The sequence below is a fragment of the Heterodontus francisci genome, chromosome 2 (assembly GCF_036365525.1).
Source record: "Heterodontus francisci isolate sHetFra1 chromosome 2, sHetFra1.hap1, whole genome shotgun sequence".
NCBI lineage: Eukaryota > Metazoa > Chordata > Chondrichthyes > Heterodontiformes > Heterodontidae > Heterodontus > Heterodontus francisci.
The window spans coordinates 185,069,438-185,093,955 of record NC_090372.1 but is presented as its reverse complement, the minus strand read 5'-3'; the positions used below and the strand labels follow the sequence as shown (position 1 = coordinate 185,093,955).

The following is a 24,518-nucleotide window of genomic DNA, read 5'->3' as shown; positions in this document are numbered from 1 at the left end:
CAACCTTCTCTGTTACTTCATTAAAAAATTCAATTAGATTAGTCAAGGATGATCTGCCTTTTACTAATCCTTAATTAACTCCAACCTCTCCAAGAGCCTGTTAATTTTTACCCTAATTATTGTTTCTAAAATCTTAAAGTATATGAGAAAGTAAATGAGAAATATATAACATAGGGCTTTCTTGCCTCTGTCCACTTGGGATGCCACTTCTTCAAGGCCAGTCAAGTCTATGCTGAATGCTTACGAAGTTATTATTACAGATTATACTCAAATTTACTTCTAGTAATAAACATGATAATTATACATGGTACCAAACTATATTGTCTGCTTTATCACCTTTTATGAAAATGGGCATAACAACAGTAGTTTGCTTCAAATATATGGTTCATTAACTCTCATATTAAAAAACTCAACAAACATTTTTGACAACATTCGAAGGTCAGAATTACAGTTCAGGCTTTCTACCAACACTTTTGTGTTTACAGCAATTGGCAGACAAAGTCTCTTACAAATTGAAACCTGTGCCCTTAGAAGTGCCGTACCTCAGATACTGCACACAGGATTAACAATCACCATATTATGATATTGATCACAGAAAATCATGCAAGATGCTAATCTCATTCTTCTTATTCATTTTGAAAGGTGGCAAACACCAGGCCAATGCATGCAGACTAAAACTAATGGTCATATTTAATTACAAGTAGAATGCACGAAGCTATAACACAGAGCAGGATACTAGAAATACAATAACCAGGCTAAAACAAGATATAATTTATTTCAAAGTGGGAAAAGAGACTGACCAAGTCCTTGTAGTTATTCTCAGCAGCTTCAGGCCAAGTCCCCAATGGAAGTTAAGTAGCAGATGACCTTCCTAACTCTCACATGTAGTAGGGGCAGTGCAAAACAGGAAAATGGAAACTATGGGCTGGATTTTACCAAGCCCATGACGCTGGGCTCCATGGCGGGGGGTGGAGGGGTCAGAAGATGGTTGTGACGGAGGCCTGCCATGGAGCTTGACGCCGGGGGAGCCCAGCCCAATCCTCCTGGCAGCGGAGAGGATCCATGGCGCCACCTCCCACACCCCCCAAACCCCAAACCCCCGCTGGGTGTTGGGACCTTGATTTCAATATTTAAATTGAGATGAATAAATCTAAATGAACTCACCTTGAACCTTCCAGGCCCGACACGATCCTCACTGCGGCGGCCGGCACTCCCACAACTTCAATTCCCTGTCTGGGGAAAGCCAGCGTGACACTGGTGGAGAGGGGTGAGGAGATAAGTGCAGGGGCGGGGTGGGGGTGGGGATGCAGGGTCAAATAAATGTAATGAGTGTTGTGAATTATAGGAAGGGGTAAGCTTTAAACTTTGTGCCGTCTCAGGGAGGGGAGGGAAGATTTTTTTGGGCTGGGGGCAGGAGAAAATAGATAATGTAATTGTTACGGGAGGTGGGGTGTGGGAAAGGGGTGTTAGAATTTTATTTGATAAATTTTAGGGGTGATGTATCTTTAGAAATTTAAATATGCCAGCAGGGCTGGCTGCCCTTTAAAAATGGTACCAACGCCTGCGTACAGTCAGCTGACGCCATTGCTGGCTTCGGACAGCCCACCCCCTCATCGTTTTGGGGGGGGGGGGGGTATGCGGGCCGCCCCGGCCATTTAAGTGAGCTGCCGTGCGGGAGATTTCGGCGGCTCGAAGGCCTGCAGGCTGCCATTTTTTGAGCTCGCCAGCCGGCTATTAAAATCCAGCCCTATATGGGTACTTTCCTTTGATGTCAAACCAGGTTCTACTGATGATCAAATCAATTCTTCTCAAATGGGCAGTTAAGATATTAACCATTTTAAATAGATGGGGAGAATTTTATGCTCTCTTCCGCCACAGGTTTGGAGGTAGGAGAAGCATAAAATTGGGTGGGATGGTGGCGGGGGAGTCCCTACCACCTTCCCACCTCCACCAAAATTGAGTCTGGGGCTGGAAGGCCGTTCACAGACATTTAGTGCCTGATCGAGGGACCCGGCATCGGGAAAGGTGGTGGGGGGCCGCTGAGAGCTACCCCTTGCCCTTGCTACTGACCACGCCCCCCCTTACACCCGCTCTCCATGAGACCCCTCCCACCCTGACCTACCAGTGGCCTGTGTCCAGAACCGCTGCTGGGCCTCGGGCAGGTGTTCCACTGGCACCAGCCACCTCCTGCACAGTGGCACTGCTCAGTTAAAGAGTTGCCAGCCTCTGATTGACTGGCAGCTCTCAGAAGCGGGACTTCAGTTGCCGGGGTCCTTGATCCCGTGGAAAGCCTGCCACTGTCCACTTAAGTGCCTAATTGGCACTAGATTCGGCGGGCTTCCTACAGAATAGGCAACGCGGGGTTCTCAGCATCGCCCTTGTTTCTGGACGTCGAGACCCCCAACGCCAGGATAAAATCCCGGCCAATCTGTTTGATTGGCTCGAGTTGGAGTTAGCATAGCTAGCATCTAATGTGTTTCAAAAGATCAATATTTTGATTACCTTGAACTTATGGGTTACTGGGCTGTAGCTCACAAATACTACTTGCAGTTTGCCATGTTAAATTTTGTTAAGAGAAGACATTCTAACTCAGGCTACATAAATAAAACTCGAGAAGATAAAAGAATCACCTTACTTGTCACATTCTGTACCCACCATTTGATAGTATATTTCAGGTTTGGCTGGCTGACAGTGCTATCATCCAGGAATATGGTGGAGCAGGAGCTGTATTTTCTTCTCATCTGTCCTGGAGGATGCTAGGAAACAAGATGCGTATGAGACCGGGCTGGCCATGCAGCTCAAATTGTACTCATTTCACACCAACAGCAGTCCCTTCACAATCTGGTCCTGATACTATTCTAACAGGTTTTGCATTTCCAGTTGGCAAAATACCCACAAGAAAGTGGAACTCCACGGTCACTGGAAGTACCAAGTCAGGCCATTTATAATTCTAACTGTCGACAGCAAGAGTCCTACATATTTGCCATTGCTTGCAGTTTTTACATATCTGAAAGAGACTTCAGAGAAGAAAACTCCCATTAAAGTTTTATATTATTCATCATGTTAATAAGTATTCATTAATGCAATGCCAAATCAAACCTCTTTAATCATTTGTTTACAAACAATGTGATGGCATCCATCAAGTTGTCATTGTTGCATCATTTCACTGGATTGTGATCAAAATGGCACGCCACTTTATTTCCCATCCAAACAGAAAAGGATTTTACAAGCATGCTTTTATTAAGTTCCGTTAACCATCTACTGGGCCCACTATAAAAGGTTTTAAGTTCTAGGGTGTGACATTTTCTTAAACGCCATTTCTTAATCTGTCATTTTTTCTCAGCATCTATTTAATAGGTGAACGGACGATTGTTTCCAAACTTCCATCACTTCACTCCATTCCTGTTCGGCTCAATAATCTGATCACTACCTCCCCACTCCAAGGTCTTATCACTTCAACTCATTCTATTTCACGCTTTCAGTGTGGCACATTGATAGTCTAAGCTCTCTTTGTTGAGTCAAGTCCATTCAAAACTCTGAACACCACTTCCCATTCAAACCACTGATCCTGGCTTGAAGCTCTTTTTGCCTCAACTTGTTCCATTTTGTGCTTTCACTGCCCTATCTCCCTCTGCAACCACGTTCTATCCATTCTTGCTGCTCACCTTCCATTTACTGGGGGCACCAACAGTGGTTTTCATGAATTCTCAGTTTACTCTGTCACTCTGGTTGAAAGTGGAAGTGTGATAGGCCGCACGCAGAAGATGGAAACATGCAGCTAGGCAGGTTGACAGATAGATTGGGACACCAAATGACAGCAGAGTGACGGGATTTCAGAGGGAGTGAGAAAGAAATGTTAATAAAACAAAAACTGCCCAGGGTAAGACACAAGCATTGTGGTGAGATGCAAGAAGGTCAATGTGGGGAAACGACAAAGGCGTGCTCTCTCTGTATGCTGGGAGGTTCATGCTGAGGAAATGAGAATATTCTTCCTGAAAAAAACAATTCATCATTCTTAAAATTACACATGCCAATAAATTTGATTTCCCAAAGGAAGAAGGCAAGTCAAGTCCATATCTCGTTTTTTTTTTGAGGATCCATAACAATGTCACCATAATGAGATATTTACAAAGCCTCCAGCAAAGGAAAACACAAAAAAATTATACTAAAGAGAACCACAGCTCCCCAGAGAGAGAGAGAGAGAGAGAGAGAGAGAGAGAGAGAGAGAGAGAGAGAGAGAGAGAGAGAAGGGTGGAAATGGGAATGTATCATTAACTGAAGACAAGGAGAGGATGGGTACAAATACTCCAAGCACTGCACAAAAGGTGTAAATGGCACCAAAAGTTCAACATATAATCCAAACAGTTGATGAGCCCTCTGTGGAGTATTTTAAATTCTTGGCCAGAAACACATACAAAAAGAAACCTTTTTCATAGCTAAAATTACAATCCCTGTGAAGACCTGGGAAATTGTCATGACATGAACGCTTAAATTAGTTAAATTCTATTCTTATTGGGGTCAGCTGACACTCGCACTGGCACTGATGACAATATTATGTTAATAAAACATTGGCAAGAGAAAAATCATATTTTTACCTAATAAAACATATTAATAAAATATGGCTTAATAGTGTCTGCTGATAGAGCTGGCTACTAAAAGCTTTCCTAACATGACCTTGCATCTGATTATCTCTCCCTCTTTTTTAATGTACCATGCCGCTGTGTATCATCGTATCCAGCATCCACACTGAAAGGCTTGCCCTTAACAACAAGTTACATGAACACGGGTTCTTGGACCATCTCATTGGAAGGAGGCCTGTATCTGCAGGTTTGCCACAGCAATATTTCCTGAAGTGGCACTGCTGGGTGAACACAGCTCCCAGTCTCTATTCCATGCCACGCCTGTACTACAAGCCTTTAGTGTGATTGCCTTTAAGAGTGATGTCCCTTTAAGATCTTAGTATGCAAATGAGCTAAGTGCCAGGATGTAGTCATGTGATGACTAGCCAGTCTCACTCTGTAACTAACACCAAGAGGAAAGTCATGTAAATAGTTTGCTCTGTGCTGTATATAACAAGTTAGCTGTCAATAAACCTGTTTGAGATCTTCAATCAACAGACTCCATGCATCTCACTTATGTTGCATCAGACAACATAAAAAGCTTCTCATTACACGGTGGCAGCACATGCCTCAGATATGTCCAGTAGTTACAGAGTAATGTCATTGGATATCAATAGCACAACACAGCATTGATAATTCTACTGTTTGACTGGCAGGAACCTACGTAACCAAATTACAAACAACAGGCTCCAAGTGAAAAGAGAAATGAGTAAATGGGAGAGAATGAGAACAGCGGTTGGATTAACAAGCATCATACAAAAGGTGACAATTCAAAATTAAATATAATCAGCATGCTTTAAAAAAAACCCAAAAGAAACAGGGCCTTACCGCGCTGAACAAACAGTCCACATGATTAGTGCAACAAACGCTTTAAGGATAAAGGAAAAACTTGAAAAAGAAAAGGAGAGAGAGAAAATGAAGGTCATACATGATCAAAATTGAAAATACAGGAAGTAATGAGAGAAATGGACTGCCGTCACACCCTTCTCCCCCACGCATGGAACCAACCCCTATCCATACAGGAAAGAGAAACACATCCAATGACAATATTCCCTGACATTTTCGGCATGTCTTCACATGCCATTCTTTCACAGAACCTCAAAACTACATAGGTGTTCTCTTCCTCCTGTATTCCAAAGATTTGCAAACCCAAACACGGTGCTACCTAATCACCTTTTTAACTAACCTCCTCTGTTCCCAACGCTGTCCCAGGTTTTTCAATTAAAAAAAGCAGTTTGAGATACTATCCACAGCCACACATTTTTAATGCAACAGATTTCTTTTTTAAAGATTTTAAGTCTTTTCATAGAATGGTTACAGCACAGAAGGAGGCCATTCAGTCTGCGCTGGGTGCAAGAGCAAGACAGCTAGTCCCACTCCCCCGCCTTTTCCCTGTAGCCCTGCAAATTTTTTTCTATTCAGATAATTATCCAATTCCCTTTTGAAAACCATGATTGAATCTGCCTCCACCACACTGAGGAAGTGCATTCTAAATCCTAACCACACGTAAAAAAAAAAATCCTCTCATGTCTTGGGCAGCACAGTGGTCAGCACTGGGTACTGCCTGTGTGGAGTTTGCAAGTTCTGCCTGTGACCGCGTGGGTTTTCACCGGGTGCTCCGGTTTCTTCCCACAGCCAAAGACTTGCAGGTTGATAGGTAAATTGGCCATTATAAATTGCCCCTAGTATAGGTGGTAGGGGAATTGTGGGGCTGTGGTAGGAATATGGGATTAATGTAGGATTAGTATAAATGGGTGGTTGATGGTCGGCACAGACTCGGTGGGCCAAAGGGCCTGTTTCAGTGCTGTATCTCTAAAAAAATAAAAAATAAAATGTCGACTTACAAAATAAGGGGGAAGCCATTTAGGACAGAGATGAGGAGAAATTTCTTTACTTAGAGGGTTGTGAATCTTTGGAATTCTCTACCCCAGAGGGCTGTGGAAGGTCAGTCATTGAGTATGTTTAAAGCAGAGATTGACAGATTTCGAAATACCAATGACATAAAGGGATCTGGGGATAGTGTGGGAAAAAGGCATTGAAGTGGATGATCAGCCACGATCGTACTGAATGGCAGAGCAGGCTCATGGGCTGAATGGCCTACTCCTGCTCCTATGTTTCTTTGTTATTTTTGTCAATCACCTTAAATCGGTCTCCTCTGGTTCTCGACCCTTCCACCAATGGGAACAGTTTCTCCCTATCTACTCTGTCCAGATCCTTCATAATTTTGAACACCCTCATCAAATCTCCTCCCAGCCTTCTCTTTTCTAAAGAGTACAGCCCCAGCTTCTCCAATCAATCCACGTAACTGAAGCTCCTCATCCCTGGAACCATTTGCGTAAATCTTTTCTTGACCCTCTCCAATGCCTTCAAATCCTTCCTACAGTGTGGTGCCCAAAATTGGACACAATACTCCAGCTGAGACCAAACCTGTGTTTTATAAAAGTTCACCATAACTTCGTTGCTTTTATACTCTATGCCGCTACTTACAAAGCACAGCATCCGTATGCCTTATTAACCGCTTCCTCAATATGCTCTTCGTGCACATATACCCTCAGATCTCTCTGCTCCTGCACCTCCTTTAGAATTGTATCCTTTATTTTATATTGTCTCTCCTCATTCTTCCTACTTAAATGTATCACTTCACACTTTTCTGCATTAAATTTCATCTGCCGCATGTCCGCTCATTCCACCAGCCGATGTCCGCTTTAAGTCCATCACTGTCCTCCACACAGTTCACAATATTTCAAAGTTTTGTGTCATCCACAAATTTTGAAATTCTGCCCACACTCCCAAGTCAAGGTCATTAATATAGATCAAGAAAAGCAGTGGTCCAAATACCGACCCCTGGGGAACACCACTATACACCTTCCTCCAGTCCAAAAAACACTACTACTTTCTGTTTCCTCCCACTCAGCCAACTTCACAGCCATGCTGCCAGTATCCCTTTTATTCCATGGGCTTTAACTTTGCTGGCAAGCCAGTTATGCAGCACTTTATCCAATGCCTTTTGGAAGTCCATGTACACCACATCAACTGCATTACCCTCATCAACCCTCTCTGTTACCTTATCAAAAAACTCAATTAAATTAGTTAAATAGGATTTCCTTTAACAAAACCATGTTGGCTTTCTTTAGTTAATCCACATTTGTCTGTTAATTTTGATCCGGATTATCGTTTTAGTCTAATCTTTTTATCTTCCAGGGGAAAAAAAATCTGGTTTTACATAAATTGCCATTAAACCGAAATCTGCATGGTGTCATGAAAGCCCATTTGAATTTCACAAACATGTACTGTTTGAACTGGACCTCAGTGCTGCATTAGATGTTCCCTTGTTTAATAATGGTTATGTTTCATGGTTTAATAAGCTGGGTCCTCTCATGTGCACATAACAACAGGAGCATTTTCACTCTCAGGATTCATTGTCACTCTGAGGAAGCATCCCAGTAATTGTTGATGGTCAAAAACTGGTCAATGATCAGACTGCAGTGATAGGCAGGAGGCCAGATTTATTTTTAACCATGTAATTTCCTCTGCCCCATTGTCACTTATGACTCAACTGGCATCATGCATCTCCCCGCAATTCAGAGAATGGACAGCACTTGGCATGGTCCCCAAACCCTTAACATTCTATTTGTACCAGCCATTAAGTTGCCCAACAGCAGCATGAGGTGACTCTTCCTTCAATTTTCTTCCTCTCCTGGAATCCGTGCGAGGAAATAAGAACCTGCACTCAGCAACTATACATATGTATACAACTTTGATGACACAATCAAGATTATAAAAATTGTTGTATGGGCAAATCTTAAAGCCCATCGCTCCAACCCCACCCCCACCCCCATTATCTCCACCCCATGTAACATCAATACTATATTCAGTTCTATTATCTTGTGATTTCATTTTGTTACCCCTCCATTTTCAGTGAATTCTTTCTTCAGGAACATTGTTCTTCACAGTTGGCCATTGTCTTCCCTTTCACAATAGTTAATTTTATCTTATAGTCAAACAATATAGCACAAGCTTCTGAAACATCAAAACCTGACCAAACTTTAACTTAAAGTTAAAGTCAACCTGCAAACTGAATTCTTTCACTCATTCTTGCCTTTTATAAATTTGGAAGCGACATTTTGACTCAAGTTAGAGTGTCATACAAAATAAACTGCAACACTGCGACAAAATGATCAGTTGGTTCTAAGGCTTGATTTTCTTGAAGTCAAAATCTTCTAGGTTGTCATGTAGCTGTAATGACAGTAACTTCAGTGTCTAGAACAGATGAATGGCAACTTTGAAGCATCAAATCTACTGAAGGGTTTTAAAGTATCCTAAACAAAGAAAAGGGCCAGAACTCAGTCAAAAACACAAGTTATACCCGGATTATAGGCAGAGCAGGAATGCAGTAATAAAGCACTACTTACATGATTAACATAGAGACTTTTCCTTTTCTCTCTCACTGTAAAACATAGAATAAATAAATGTTGTTAAAAACTCAGAATGAACAGCAACAACTTGCATTTAATGTAGTAAGTATCCCAAGGGACTTCACAGAGGAAAATTAGCTCCAAACCAAGAAAGAGGAGATTAGGTGGCTTGGTCAAATAAAAGGGCCAGAGGATGGGGGTAGAGGCAGTGTAGGGCTAGAGGAGGTGATAGAGATAGGGATAGGGATAGAGATAGAAAAAGGGGAGGGCATGGAGCTGAATGGATGTCTCTATATTGGAAACAAAAAACGGTTGGAGGTGAGGGACCAGGGGAAAAAGAGGTTTAAGGAGACAATGGTGGTAGATTAAACTAGGTCAATATTTTTGTCTCTGGTCATGTCAACATGTTGGTACCAATACATGATGGGCACAAAAAAACATATTTATGTTACTTTATTTTAGGCTGTGCTGTACATTTTCTAAGTTATGCTGTTAGTGTCTCTCCTTAAAAACTTCTAACTACTACCACCACCAGTAACTACTGGGGTACGTAGCATGAAATTCTCCCTCCAAACAAAGCCTTAGTTATATATATGAAAACTTCACACACCGATCATTTAGCTTTATTTAAAACCTATTACAACAACACAGGTATAAAGCTTTGGAGTTTTAAGTGTTGTTGCTATAATCCCTCTTCACTTTCCAATCACTGCTTGTAATAGGAGGATGTGGTGGTCTCACCATGACTTCTTCCTCAGCCAGTGATAATGATACAGGAGTTCCAGTATTGCAGAAATTTCTCATTATAGTGAAATTATCTTTGAATGTTACATATCACTGTTAATTTTGAATAATTTAACACATTTTTATTGTACAGCATTGATTAAACTGTTTCATTTACAGATCAATATCCAAACACAACACAAGAACTCAAGAATTAGGAGCAGGAGACGACCATTCGGCCCCTCGAGCCTCTCTGTTATTGGGCAAGATCATGGCTGATCTGACTGTGGCCTCAACTCGTTCCTGTCTGCCCCCCATAATCCTCAACTCCCTTGTTGATCAAAAATCTAACTCAGCCTTGAATATATTCAATGTCCCAGCCTCCACTGCTCTCTGGGGAAGAGAATACCACAGACTAACAGCCCTCAGAAAGAGAAAAAAATCTCCTCATTGCAGTCTTAAATGGGAGACCCTTAATTTTTAAACTGTGTCCCCTAGTCCTAGACTCCCCCACAAGGGGAAACATCCTCTCAGCATCCACCCTTTCAAGTCCCCTCAGGATCTTAAATATTTCAATAAAATCACCTCTCATTCTTCTAAACTCCAACAGGTATAAGCCCAACCTGCTCAACCTTTCCTCATAAGATAACACTTTCATCCCAGGAATCAGTCAAGTGAACCTTCTCTGAACTGCTTCTAATGCAATTATATCCTTTCTTAAGTAAGGAGACCAAAACTGTACACAGTATTCCAGATGTGGCCTAACTAAGGCCCTATACAGCTTTAGCAACACTTCCCTACTTTTATACTTGATTCTCCTTGCAATAAATGCCAACATTCCATTTACCTTCCTAATCACTCACTATACCTGCAAACTAACTTTTTGTGATTCAGGACCCAGGACACTCAGATCCCTCTTTATCGTAGAGTTCTGCAGTCTCTCTCCATTCAAATTCCTGTAAATTGGCCATTAGCAATTGCCCCTAGTATTGGTAGGTGGTAGGGAAATATATAGGGAAAGATGGGGATGTGGTAGGAATATGGAATTAGTGTAGGATTAGTATAAATGGGTGGTTGATGGTCGGCATAGACTCGGTGGGCCGAAGGGCCTGTTTCAGTGCTGTATCTCTAAACTAAACTAAATAATATACTGCTTTTCTATTCTTCCTGCCAAAGTGGACAAGTTCACATTTTCCCACATTATACTCCATCTACCAATTTTTTGACCATTCAATTAGGCTAGCTAAATCCCTTTGTAGACTCTTGATGTCCTCTTGACAGTTTACTTTCCTACCTATCTCTGCCTCATCAGTAAATTTAGCTACCATACATTCGGCCCCCTCATCCAAGTCATTGATATACATTGTAAATAGTCGAGGCCCTGGCACTGATCCCTCTGGCACTCCACTAATTAACAGCTTGCCAACCTGAAAATGACTCATTTATCCCTACTGTCTGCTTCCTGTTAGCTAACCAATCCTCTATCCATGCTAATATATTACCCTCTAAACCACGAGCTCTTACTTTGTGTAGTAACCTTTGATGTGGCACCTTATTGAACACCTTTTGGAAACCCAAGTACACCACATCTACAGGTTCCCCCTTATCCACCTTGCTACTTCCTCAAAGAACTCTAATAAATAAATCAAACACAATTTCCCCTTCACAAAACCATGTTGACTCTGCCTGATTGTATTATGATTTTCTAAATTTCCTGCTATTACCTCAATAATAGATTCTAGGATTTTCCCTGTGGCTTATACTTTCCTGCTTTGTCTCCATCCTTTCTTAATTAGAGATGTTACATTTGCAAGTATGGTGTTTCACTGTTTAATACCAAAAGAAGTTAGAAATCAGTTTTTATGGGTGAATACAATTCATTCAATCTGAGAAATAAGTTCTCTGCCTGTGGGTGGGTGAAGTTCAACATATTTTCAACGTATCATGAAAGGGGTATCCAAGGGCTCACCTTAAGCAGTTGACCTTTAGAATGGTTCATTATCTTCCTCACAATTTGAAGACACTAATCCCCCTACCACTTAATTGTTCACATACACTACAGAAATAGAGATAGTTAACCTTTACCAGGAAATGTCGCTGAGTTTTAGATGGGCTTTCAAAACAGCATTTATTTCAGCAAAGGAATTCTGTTGCTGCAACCAAGATCAACAGAATATCAACAATGATATTATTCGTCATCTCTCTCCCTCCTTGGCAGATTATCATGCTGCACAAGAGCTCTCATTAACAATGGCCATGTGTGTGAGGATGCCCTATATGCATCAGAGAATGCCACCAAGGAACATGGGAGAAAGGACTACTACTTATTCATCACACTTAACTAAAGTGAACTGTCCTCTTGCCTCCCTGCCCAGTAGAGCACTTTCTTGTATTCTTTTCTTTTGGGCCTCCTTATCTCGAGAGACAATGGATACGCGCCTGGAGGTGGTCAGTGGTTTGTGAAGCAGCGCCTGGAGTGGCTATAAAGGCCAATTCTGGAGTGACAGGCTCTTCCACAGGTGCTGCAGAGAAATTTGTTTGTTGGGGCTGTTGCACAGTTGGCTCTCCCCTTGCGCCTCTGTCTTTTTTCCTGCCAACTACTAAGTCTCTTCGACTCGCCACAATTTAGCCCTGTCTTTATGGCTGCCCGCCAGCTCTGGCGAATGCTGGCAACTGACTCCCACGACTTGTGATCAATGTCACACGATTTCATGTCACGTTTGCAGACGTCTTTATAACGGAGACATGGACGGCCAGTGGGTCTGATACCAGTGGCGAGCTCGCTGTACAATGTGTCTTTGGGGATCCTGCCATCTTCCATGCGGCTCACATGGCTTTCTTGTATTATAACAAATATTACGCACTGACTGATTTTGGCAGCAGCAATTTATATACATACTATATAAACAGAGAATCAAAAAAGACAAAACCGATAGAAACAAAACTCACAGAAACAACATAGAGAGAAACAGAACCAAGAGAGGACACAGTAACAGCACCAGCAACACAAGGACAACACATACAGGTAAAACACAGAGCATATCATATAATTTGCTACAGAAGATCTAGTGAGTTATCAGAAATTACATTCTTTAAATACGTAAAAATCCTGATAACTATTTAATTCATCAAGGTACTGGATGGTATAACATGTAATACTATTACATGATGTATGATGTTATAACATTTTCAGGATATTGATGCAGAAATCAGAAATTTACTCTCTAAAAGCAACAGACTTGCCCGAGGATGTTGTTTTACTGCTCAAGGGAATTTTCAGTGACGTGGAATTCTATTCAAAGAAAACTATGCTGTGTTAACATTTTTACTTGCTTGGGCTTTCAAATCTACACACACAAGAACACAAGTGAGCATCAGCTTCACACTCTTCCAGGACTGCCATCAGTGGAAGCCAGATGATAGATTTGTAATTGGGACAGATAGGCAAAATGTATTGCCTTTTTCTGCCCTCTATCACACAGCCATAGATAGTCCATGGATACCCTAGCAGAATGCTCTGCTGAACTGTTGTGCTTGCTCCCAACTGAGATTCGAACATATGAATTAGGAGCAGAAGTAGGCCATTTGGCCCCTCGAGCCTGCTCCACCATTCAAAAAGATCATGGCTGATCTGTTTGTGTCTCAAATTCCACACTTGCCATCTATCCCCCTTAACCTTTGATTCCCTTGCCTAACAAGAATCTATCTACTTTCGCCTTAGATGTGAAGGAAACCATTCCCTGCGACTTGAACTGTGGCCCTTCCACATTCACTTCACATTATTTGAACTGCTCAACAAGATTTTATTTAAACTCCTTTATAAACAAATGTACGAATGTAACTTTTTGCACTAACTTAGTGAATGGATGGAAACATCCAAATGTCCTCTTTAAAAATTAGTATTTGTTGAATGCCCCCTAAGTTTAACACAGCCTCAACAGGCATTAAAACTTAACTATCCTTAGAGTTCCCAAAGATCTGTATTGTGTTAAAAGCTGCATATCTTTCTCCAACCTAGCTGTAGGCTGAATTTTTCAGTTCCATCTTGTATAAATGCAATTGTGTTCTCATTTTTCTTTCCTCCCAAAATTCTCCTTGACCAATTCTAAGTTTTTTTCTGAGGATCCCATGTCATTGTTGAAAAGGGAAAGAGTTCTCCCATTATTTCTGTAACCTTCGCCAACCCCTTCAAACCTCCCTATTTTGTAACCTTCTCCAGCCCCTACAACCCTTCCTATCTCTGTACCAGGAGAGTATATTTGTTATTCATACATCTTTTTATAGTCCTCTCAGCCATTTAGAAATTAGCCATCCATTACTTATTTAATGAGTTTTCCATACCATCACTCAATTGCTAATACCTTCACCTTAGAGACTTTTGAAAATGCTATGGACTACCATCAATTGCTCCCATTATTTGCATATCTTTGCATCAGAAACGTTACCGCTGAGCTTTTTTAAGCAGAAAAATTTAGTTTTTTTTCAAACTTTTGTAAATACTAGGAGTTGTTTATAGTTTCTCATGTATCTGATAATATTGTGGTCTTTGTAAAACATAAAAAGCTTCTGATACATCCTTGTACTAAATCAGATTTAGCTATGGAAGATATCGACATACATTAGATCTGAGAAAAAGTTGGAAAAAGATTCCTTGTTCTGGTGCTACTTCAGTGAATTCCTGGTCTCAAAGTTCCAACACACACACTTTGAAAGAACAACAACAATTTGTATTTATATAGCACCTTTAACATTGCAAAACATTTCAAGGCACTTCACAGGAACATCATCAAAGTCTGACACTGACCCACATAAGAGGCTGAATTTTATGAGCACACTGCAAATCGCAGCGGCACACTCTGATCTCAGCGGTCTGCTTGCGCAGATCCGTCGTCGCGCAGGAGCTCATTTAAATGGAGGAGGCGGAACAACTGCCCCCGATGACATAGAGGGGGCAGCCACTCCATTCCCGGCAATGGCGTCCGGCGCCATCGCACAGGTGCTGGCGCCATTTGTAAAGGGCTTCAAGCCCTTCAGGTGAATTAACATTTTTAAAGGGGCATTAATTTGATATACAGTTATAAATATTCAACAAAAGACGAAAACCCCTCTATTGACCCCCCCCAATGACCACACACTTTATTTTTGGGCCATTCCCACCAAAAAAAAATTTGTCCCACCCCAAACTTAGTCATCTTTGCCCTTCAACCCCTTCCCACCATCCCCTCAGCCAATGGAATAAGTTTTCTCTGTTGCCGCCACCTCCCGAACTGCAAATTAAACTCCTCCCCTGACCCGCCCCCCACCCCCCCCAACCAGTCTTGCCTCAGATCCCCCAACTGGGATCTGAAGACGCGGGACTGTCAGTCACCAGCTGGAATATCGGCATGGGACGGCTGCCCGGTCCAGGTAAGTTAATTTATATTTACTAGAATTAATTTGACTACATAAATGAAGGCTCCACCACGGCGAGGCGGTGGGGGGCCGCACCAAGACCTCGCTGCCGTCACCGGTAAAATGCGGCAGAGCCTTCCCGGCATGGGGGGGGGGGGGGGGGGGGGGTCGTAGCGAAACGCTCCCGGAAGAATATTTTGGCCCCCCCACCACGACCCCCGCTGTCAGAAGGCGAGTAAAATTCAGCCCGAACAGGTAATAGGACAAATGAGCAAAAGCTTGGTCAAATCAAGCAGTAACCCAACGACTGGAATTGCTACAAATTGCTTTTGTTCCTCTCCCATAATCTGTCTGAAAACAGGACTTATGCTTTGTAGTTGAAGCCTCTGTCATATTTTGTTTTATAATACTCCTGTGAAGTGCCCTAGACATTTTATTATCTTAGAGGTGCTATATAAATGTAGGTTATTGCTGTTGTTATAATTTCACTCCTGAAGTCAAAGGAGCAACTCTGGAGAAGCAGTCATAATTAAAGAAATTAAAAATCCTGAAGCCATCTCCTCAGCTTTGCCTTTGTTGGTTTACAGCACTGTCACTGCTGACAAGTTGACTTCTGTGCCAGCAATAACCCAGGCAGGTAAATACAAGTGCAGCTGCTGCCAGTCGGGACCTTTTCTGACTAAAGGCAGACTCAGCCCATCCATAGAGGTCAAAATTGTGTTTTGTTGCTCCAAATCTTCCCAAGCCACACAGAGCAGATCGGACACAAGAAACAAAGTTACCAAGTATGACCGTTAAACAACTGCAGATGTGCAAGCTTTTGTACATCCATTGTTCATCTTCCGCCTTTTATGTGGAATCCACTCTGCATATGAATATTAATATGAGTTGCTAACAAAATACTTTGGCCTCCTGAAAAAAACATAGCATTAAGCCCCCATCAGTGCCAAAACACTTTTGCTTTTTAAGATAGTACACTTATAATGGAATAAATCATGCAAGACTAGATGCAATTTCTCATCATGTACAGCATTGTAGTTTTAATACTCTTATTTCCTCAAATTCCTCCCAAAACCATTTCTGCTGAGCCAGGTAATAAAATTCAATGTGTGTTCACTCCAAGGACCATGTACACTGAGCTCAGTACATGAAGCATATAGGTCGACCATTCATTTACATTTGAGTTTATAATTAAACTCAATGCTTTTACTGCCTGCAGAGAGAGAAAATATGGGACCTTTTGATAAGCGGAGCATTTACAAGGAAAAGGTATGTTTTTTAATGAATTTAGGAAAGCAGTGTTGGTACAGTGTATACTCTGCATATTGGTATCAATCAATGTGTTTAAAGAAGAAAATCACAGGTAGCCAATTTAGTTTTAGTATGCAATATGCTTCTTCTGTGACTATCTTAATTATCAAGCCAAATCGTTACTGTCACTGACAATGGCAGAGCTGTAATCACACTAGTATTTAAAAAACTCAAAATGCTCTCCAGACACTTGGGATTAGGCCAGCCTTCCTGTAAAGCACAGCATAGCAAGAGTAATCACAGGGAGTGGCAGCCAAACAGTTCTTTTACAGCACTTTCCATAAATCCATCAAAAACATACTCAATGTTCACTGCAGATTCAGTTAGGACAGCAGTGGGCCACATAGAACTAGGAGGATCCAAGGTACATCTTGAGGGTCAGGTTAATTTAGCCAATCTCAAGTCACGAGAGTGCTGGAACTGAACTCTGCATCCCTAGGCCTCTTGTCAGTAATAAATAGACTATAAAGGGGCCTATTAACTCTGAAGCTTTTTATTGGTTTCCGACAGTTCCAAGATGTGTATGTATCAGGGTCATTAAGAGTCTTCGGTCAGATGCTTTTTGGCAAATGCAATAGCATGTGCTTCCATGATACCGAGCCTTCCACCAATTCAAAAACAAATATAAACCTTAGATGTTTTATTTTATTCAGAAGATTATAAGTCAGAAAGGGATATCCTTAGGTTTCTGGCTTCTCCGCTCTTTTTATGGCACGTAATAGTGTGATCCATTTCATTGTGCATTCAGAAAATGTATACCACTTTAAGTAAATAGTTTTAATTAAGGTTTTTCTGCACCAAAGCCTGATTGGTCAAATAAAATAACAATGCAATTAAGAATAAATCACAATTAAAGTGTATAGTTTTTCACTCCAGTTTCCCCATCGCTGCTTTACAAATCCTCACCCAACTATTTATTTATCCGCTGTCGCTTAGTCTAAATAAATACTGTACTCTAAGCTCTTTAAGCTGCCATTATCAAAAGTATAAAAACAGCATTTTTCTAAATGAAATAGCTTGGAACAGTACACTTTGTATTTCCACCTGTTAACTCTTACCCTACTAAATAAACACCAAAATCACAGTTTCAAATATTTTAAACCTGCATGTTCTGAATAACTGTACAAAAAACTGTGCCAAATCAGTTCCGCACTTGACAGAACCATGAATTTGAAGCTGTTTCTCCCACGCAATGGAATTCAATTTAACCCTTTTATCAGCAAGTTACACAGAATCTCTGACTAATTATGTACACATTTTTGAAAGAGGCTGGAAAAGTGCATTTTCGTTGATGGTTTTGTTTAGCTGAAAATGGACACTGGTGACGTGTTTAAAAACTGCAATATGTATGTAAAAAAAATCCAAAGGTTTCCCGATCTTAGTCATCCTGGTGCAATACTTAAAGAAATTAAGCAATAAACTTCGGTAAAATTTGTTTACAATTGCTTTGACCTCTACCAGATCAGTTGAAAGTAGGTCAAATGGGCTAACAATTGTTATGGAGCTGCAAAAACATAAAGGGTAAGGTAAATAAGAGTAACTACCTGCCTCAGGTGTATCCCCACTTTACAGCTATTTCTTTCAATTTAATGTTTGTTTTAAATACTTTCCCAATTTATTGGTTTCATACAATTACACTGGCCTATGCTGGCATTTATGCTCCACACGAGCTCCATCTCATCCGTCATCCTCTAATCCTATCACCATAACCTTCTATTCTTTTCCAGCTTATCTAGCTTCCCTTAAATACATCTATGCTCTTCGCCTCAACTACTTCTCGTGGTAACACGTTGCACTTTCTCACCACTCTTTGAGTCAAGAAGTTTATCCTGAATTCCCTACTGGATTTAGTAGTAGCTATCTTGTATTTGTGACTGTTAACTTTGAACTGCTCACAACTGGAAACATTTTCTCTACTTCTATCTACCAACATGTACAGAATTTTGAAGACCTCTATCAGGTCGCCGCTCAGCCTTCTCTTTTCTTGAGAAAAGAGCCCTGGCCGATTGAGCCTTTCCTGATAAGCATATCTCCTCAGTACTGGTATCATCCTTGTGAATCTTTTTTGCACCTACTCCATTGCCTCGAGATCCTTTCTCTACTATAGAGAGCAATACTCTAAGTGTGGTCTAACTAAGATTCAAAACAGCTTAACATAAATTCTCTGCTTTTCAATTACATCCCTCTGGAAGTGACCTCCAGTGCTTTTTGTTTTTATAGAAATGGCCTTATTAACCAAATTGCTACTTTTAGTCACTTATGTATCCGTACCCTTGTAACACTGCGCCACACAAGTGCCAGTGAATGACCATCTCCAATAACCACCATCCCTTGATGTTCAATGGCATTGCCATCACTGAATCCCCCACCATTAACATCCTGGGGGTGTGTCAGCATTGACTAGAAACTTAGCCGGACCAGAAGCTAGGAATTCTGCGGCGAGTAACTCACCTCCTTCCTCCCCAATGCCTGTGCATCATCTACAAGGCACAGTCAAGAATGTGATGGAATACTCTCCACTTGCCTGGATGGGTGCAGCTCCAACAACACTCAAGAAGCTCGACACGATCCAGGACAAAGCAGCCCAGTTAACTGCCACCCCATCCTCCAGCTAAAATATTCACTACCTCCATCACGACTGTGTACCATCTGCAAGATGCACTGCAGTAACTCACCAAGGTGCATTCGACAGCATCTTCCAACCTGTGACCTCTACCACCCAAAAGACCAAGGGAAGCACGAACATCACCACCTGAAACTTCCCCTCCAAGTCATGCACCACCTGGACTTGCAATTATATCATCATTCCTTCACTGTCACCGGGTCAAAATCCTGGAACTCCCTCCCTAACAGCACTATGGGTGTACCTGCACCACATGTTCAAGAAACATAGAAATATAAAAAATAGGAGCAGGAGTAGGCCATTCGGCCCTTCAAGCCTGCTCCGCCATTCATTATGATCATGGCTGATCATCCAACTCAGTAGCCTGTTCTGGCTTTCGCCCCATACCCTTTGATCCCTTTAGACCCAAGAGCTATATCTAACTCCTTCTTGAAAACAGACAATGTTTTGGCCTCAACTGCTTTCTGTGGTAGCAAATTCCACAGGCTCACCACTCTCTGGGTGAAGGAATTTCTCCTCAACTCAGTCCTGAAAGGTTTACCCCGTATCCTCAGTCTATGACCCCTGGTTCTGGACTCCACCACCATCGGGAATATCCTTCCTGCATCTACCCTGTCAAGTCCTGTTAGAATTTTATAGGTTTCTATGAGATCCCTCCTCACTCTTCTGAACTCCAGCAAATATAATCCTAACCGACTCAATCTCTCCTCATACGTCAGTCCCACCATCCCAGTAATCAGTCTGGTAAACCTTCGCTGCACTCCCTCTATAGCAAGAACATCCTTCCTCAGATAAGGAGACCAGAACTGCACACAATATTCCAGGTGTGGCCTCACCAAGGCCCTGTAAGCAAGACATCCCTGCTCCTGTACTCGAATCCTCTCGTTACGAAGGCCAACATACCATTTGCCGTTTTTACCGCCTATTGGACCTGCATGCTTACCTTCAGCGACTGGTGTATGAGAACACCCAGGTCTTGATGCATATTCCCCTCTCTGAGCTTATAGCCGTTCAGATAATAATCTGCCTTCCCGTTTTTGCTACCAAAGTGGCTAGCCTCACATTTATCCACATTATACTGCATCTGCCATGCATTAGCCCACTCACTCAACTTGTCCAAATCACCCTGAGGCCTGTCTGCATCCTCCTCACAACTCACCCTCCCACCCAGTTTTCTGTCATCTGCAAATTTGGAGATATTACATTTAGTTCCCTCATCTAAATCATTAATATATATTGAGAATAGCTGGTGTCCTAGCACTGATCCCTGCAGTACCCCACTAGTCACTGCCTGCCATTCGGAAAAAGACCCACTTATCCCTATTCTTTATCCATCGCAATACACTACCCCCAATCCCATGTGCTTTAATTTTACATACTAATCTCTTATGAGGGACTTTGTCGAAAGCCTTCTGAAAGTCCAAAAAAGCCACATTCACTGGCTCCCCTTCATCAACTCTACTAGTTATATCCTCGAAGAATTCTAGTAGATTTGTCAAGCATGATTTCCCTTTCGTAAATCCATGCTGACTCTGCCCAATTCTACCACTGTTCTCTAAGTGCTCTGCTATAAAATCTTTGATAATGGACTCTAGAATTTTTCCCACTACCGACTAAGATAGCTCACCACCACCTTCTCAAAGACAATTTGGGAATGGACAATAATTGCTGGCCTTGCGAGAAACATCCACATCCCGTGAATGAATAAAAAAAAAATCCCTTTGCTCCTCTATCCCATTTAGACTCTTACTGTCCAAGCAGTATGCAGCTTCCTTATTCTTCAAAATGCACCACCTCACCCTTAAGTATATTGAAACTCATTTGCCAATTCATGCCCATTCTGCAAATTTATTTTGTCGCATTCTACCTCACTTATACCCTCCATTTGGTGGTGTCCGTAAATTTTACAAATGTATTCCTGATTCCCCCTATAAATTCAATTTCTCATCCAATTCATCTGCTGATTTGTGATATTTGCACAATAGGCATGGGTAATCGAAGGGGGCTCCCACTGGAATATAGTTACTTCCTATTTTTGATTTTTTTTTAATTCGTTCATGGGATGTGGGCGTTGCTGGCTAGGAAAGCATTTCTCGCCCATCCCCAATTGCCCTGGAGAAGATGGTGGTGAGCTGCCTTCTTGAACCACTGCAGTCCGTGTGGTGTAAGAACATTCACTGTGGTGTTAGGAAGGGAGTTCCAGGATTTTGGCCCAGCGACAGTGAAGGAACAGAGATATAGTTCCAAGTCAGGATGGTGGGTGGCTTGGAGGGGTACTTGCAGGTGATGGTGTTCCCATGCATCTGTTGCCCTTGTCCTTTTAGGTGGCAGAGGTCGTGGGTTTGGAAGGTGCTGTCAAAGGAGCCTTGGTGCATTACTGCAGTGCATCTTGTAGATGGTACACACTGCTGCCACTGTGCGTCATTGGTGGAGGGAGTGGAAGTTGAAGGTGGTGGACGAGATGCCAATCAAGTGGGCTGCTTCGTCCTGGATGGTGTCGAACTGCACTCATCCTGGCAAGTGGAGAGTATTCCATCACACTTCTGACTTGTGCCTTGTAGATGGTGGACAGGCTTTGGGGAGTCAGAAGGTGAATTATTCGCCACAGGATTCCTAGCCTCTGACCTGCTCTTGCAGCCACAGTAGCTATACGGTGTGATCAGTTTGTTTTCTTACTGATTCCAGGCCATCCTTTCATTTTTCCGGTTTGATTGAGTTTTCTTTTCCTCAAATTTTAGCAAAAGCTCATCAGATGGGTGAGGGTAAATGGAAGGGGTTACAACTGATCTGAAAATGCTGTGATCACACAGATTCCAATGCTAGGAACAGAAGGCGTGCCAAGCAGATCTCCTTGGCTTAAGTTGTCTGAGCACATCTGCTTCTGGCTGGCTAATAAAACAGAAGATATTTCAACCTCTCCAGAAGTAGTGTCAATGGAAATTTGAAAGGGGCGGGGGAGGGGAGAAGTGAGACATCTAGAGTGATATTAAAAGTTTATTGAGTTACTGCATTCTATAACTTTTTCCCCAAATGTGATCAAATATACAATTAGGGTTTGCAATGCCAGGATCCTGTTATACAGCAGGAACCCAGGCCATTTGAGTGATCTTGAAATCTCCAGAAGCACTAAGGGCGAGTGTTTGGAGCTTGGTCTCTTTCTCTTACCACTTCCTCCTCCAACGTGTCCTACCATCCTCACTGACTGTTGGCCTGTTAAATGCAATTTAAAAAAAATATTTAATCAACTAGTCAACTACCTCCCTCCTGAACGAGGTGTAAAATTCCATAGTACAAGGTGTGTCTAGCAGAAATGTTAGAGATTCACAGCATTCTCACCTCAACAGCAAATCTTTTCAGGACATCAGGACAATTTTTTTGATTAGATTAGAGAGATACAGCACTGAAACAGGCCCTTCGGCCCACCGAGTCTGTGCCGAACATCAACCACCCATTTATACTAATCCTACACTAATCCCATGTTCCTACCAAACATCCCCACCTGTCCCTATATTTCCCTACCACCTACCTATACTAGTGACAATTTATAATGGCCAATTTACCTATCAACCTGCAAGTCTTCTGGCTTGTGGGAGGAAACCGGAGCACCCGGAGAAAACCCACGCAGCAATGTGATGGATGAAAAAACAAAAAAGCTCACGCTGATAAAACTATTTGCATTTATGAACAGCCTTGAAGAACTGATCAAGTCTGAAATAATGATTCTGCCTACCACACTCTAAGAAGAAACAAACATGGGCGACTCACACTCCCTCCTAAAATTGGGAAATGTACTTAAAAATGCTGTCTGTGCAAATTTCAATCCCTACCCTTACCCAGAATCTTGGGATTCGCTAGACGAAATTCCAAGATTGCTGTAGGTACCTTTTCACTGACAGTTCTGGGGAAAATGTGTATGTATCATAACCATTGTTAGAGAAGCTATACTAAGTGAGATTGTGTTTGGGTTCAATCTGTACTTAGGACTCCATTTTTGATGAAAAGACAGTAAGCCAGATCTTGCTATCAAAATAACGGCAAAGCTTCAGGCACGGAGCAGATGTGATTAAATGTGAATATCCAAAAGTTGCTGTCTGGGTTGCACTGCTCTCCTGCTAGTTTTGTGAAGATGGTATCTCGTCCTTATCCTCCCAAGGTTTTTTTCTGGGAACTTGTTGTATTTGCCCATTAATCTCTCCACCAAGAGTAAAGTCTTGTCATTACACGTGTACTCTTTAATGATGTGCAAAGTGTTAATGAATGCCAATCAACCTCTCAACCTCTCACCCCCTCATTCCTTCAGGTTTTGAGCTTTTCAGGGCCGTTCAAAAAATGTCAAATTTAAAACTTTTTAAAAACTTTTCCTTTGTCTCGTTTGTTTCTTTGTTAATCCAATCTTTCTTTGTCTCTCATTACTTCTCTTTATGTGTCAAATTTAACATTGAATTCACCCACTTTAATTCATCCTCCTTCTCAGTCTTTCCTATGCACTTCCCCCAATCCTTCAATCTCATTGGTTAAGGAGATACCCTGTAAGTTCCCCTGTTTACTTAGACCCCTGTTTTCCTCATTGTGCCATTATCAGCTGGCACTTTCAGCAACTTTATGGGCAAAAATGTTTGAGCTGAAGGGCATTGGGGTAAGTCTATGTTACATGCCCTGCTATAGCAAAATCTGGCTCACTAGTTTCTATAGAAAACTGCTGAACTAGTTTTTAGCCCACAATTCCCTTTCATGGGTGGGTGAGGCAGAGGTTATGTGTTCTTAGTGCAGTTCTGGCTTTCTGGTTGTTTTAACCCTTTCTCCTAGATATGGTTAGACTGGCAGCTTCTGAGAAAAGGCTGTGGCTCTCTGCCATCGAGACAGCAAGTCCCTGGAATGCTGAGCTAATGGAAGTTAATGTAAACTAAAAGGTAATGGTCATGGAAGGTAAATGATTCAATGGCTTGGCGCTGAGGGCATAATAGACATTGTATCACAGAATTGAAGAAGATCTACCAATTTCAGCAACTATAGCCGAAGGATTGCCACAGCCTTTGCATGTGTTACGAGTATTATTTCCTTTAATAAATCCAAAAGCAAGCGTCTTTACATCTAGATCCCGCCTTGTTGGCACTAAAAGAACAACTCTAAGTTGTCTTTCCAGCATTTCTAACAACCATTATTCCTCTAACTAGCTGAGGGTGGGGCGAAAACAAGGAAAATAAATTTATTCTATTAGACAGAATAACACCAGCTATATGATTATTCAAGAACAAAAAGAATATAAATCCTTGAAAGCTTATCCTATGTGAGGCTGAATGGCTTCCATTCTAGTAATCATAAATAGAGACTTGTTAGTGAAAGCAAAGTTCATTGTTGCTCTTTAAGCTTTAGTCAGCTCTTTTGAGGCTTGCAATAACAATTTGGTACAATACAATAAAACACTTTTTTTTGCAC

General features: G+C 41.8%; 1 protein-coding gene across 6 annotated transcripts in view; it reads right to left on the bottom strand.

Moving 5' to 3' along the window:
* ccny (cyclin Y) overlaps positions 1-24,518 on the bottom strand; it is a 262,025-nt gene that overhangs the window by 54,555 nt on the left and 182,952 nt on the right. For 4 of the 6 annotated variants that reach the window (XM_068014834.1, XM_068014847.1, XM_068014849.1 and 1 more), the window contains exons 3-5: positions 22,248-22,292; positions 9,032-9,066; positions 2,656-2,756 (exon numbers count right to left, since the gene is read on the bottom strand). In XM_068014834.1, the coding sequence (XP_067870935.1) occupies positions 2,656-2,756; positions 9,032-9,066; positions 22,248-22,292 (181 nt within the window). The remainder of the gene's footprint in view (positions 1-2,655; positions 2,757-9,031; positions 9,067-22,247; positions 22,293-24,518) is intronic. The other 2 variants (XM_068014841.1, XM_068014846.1) reach the window with 1 other exon arrangement.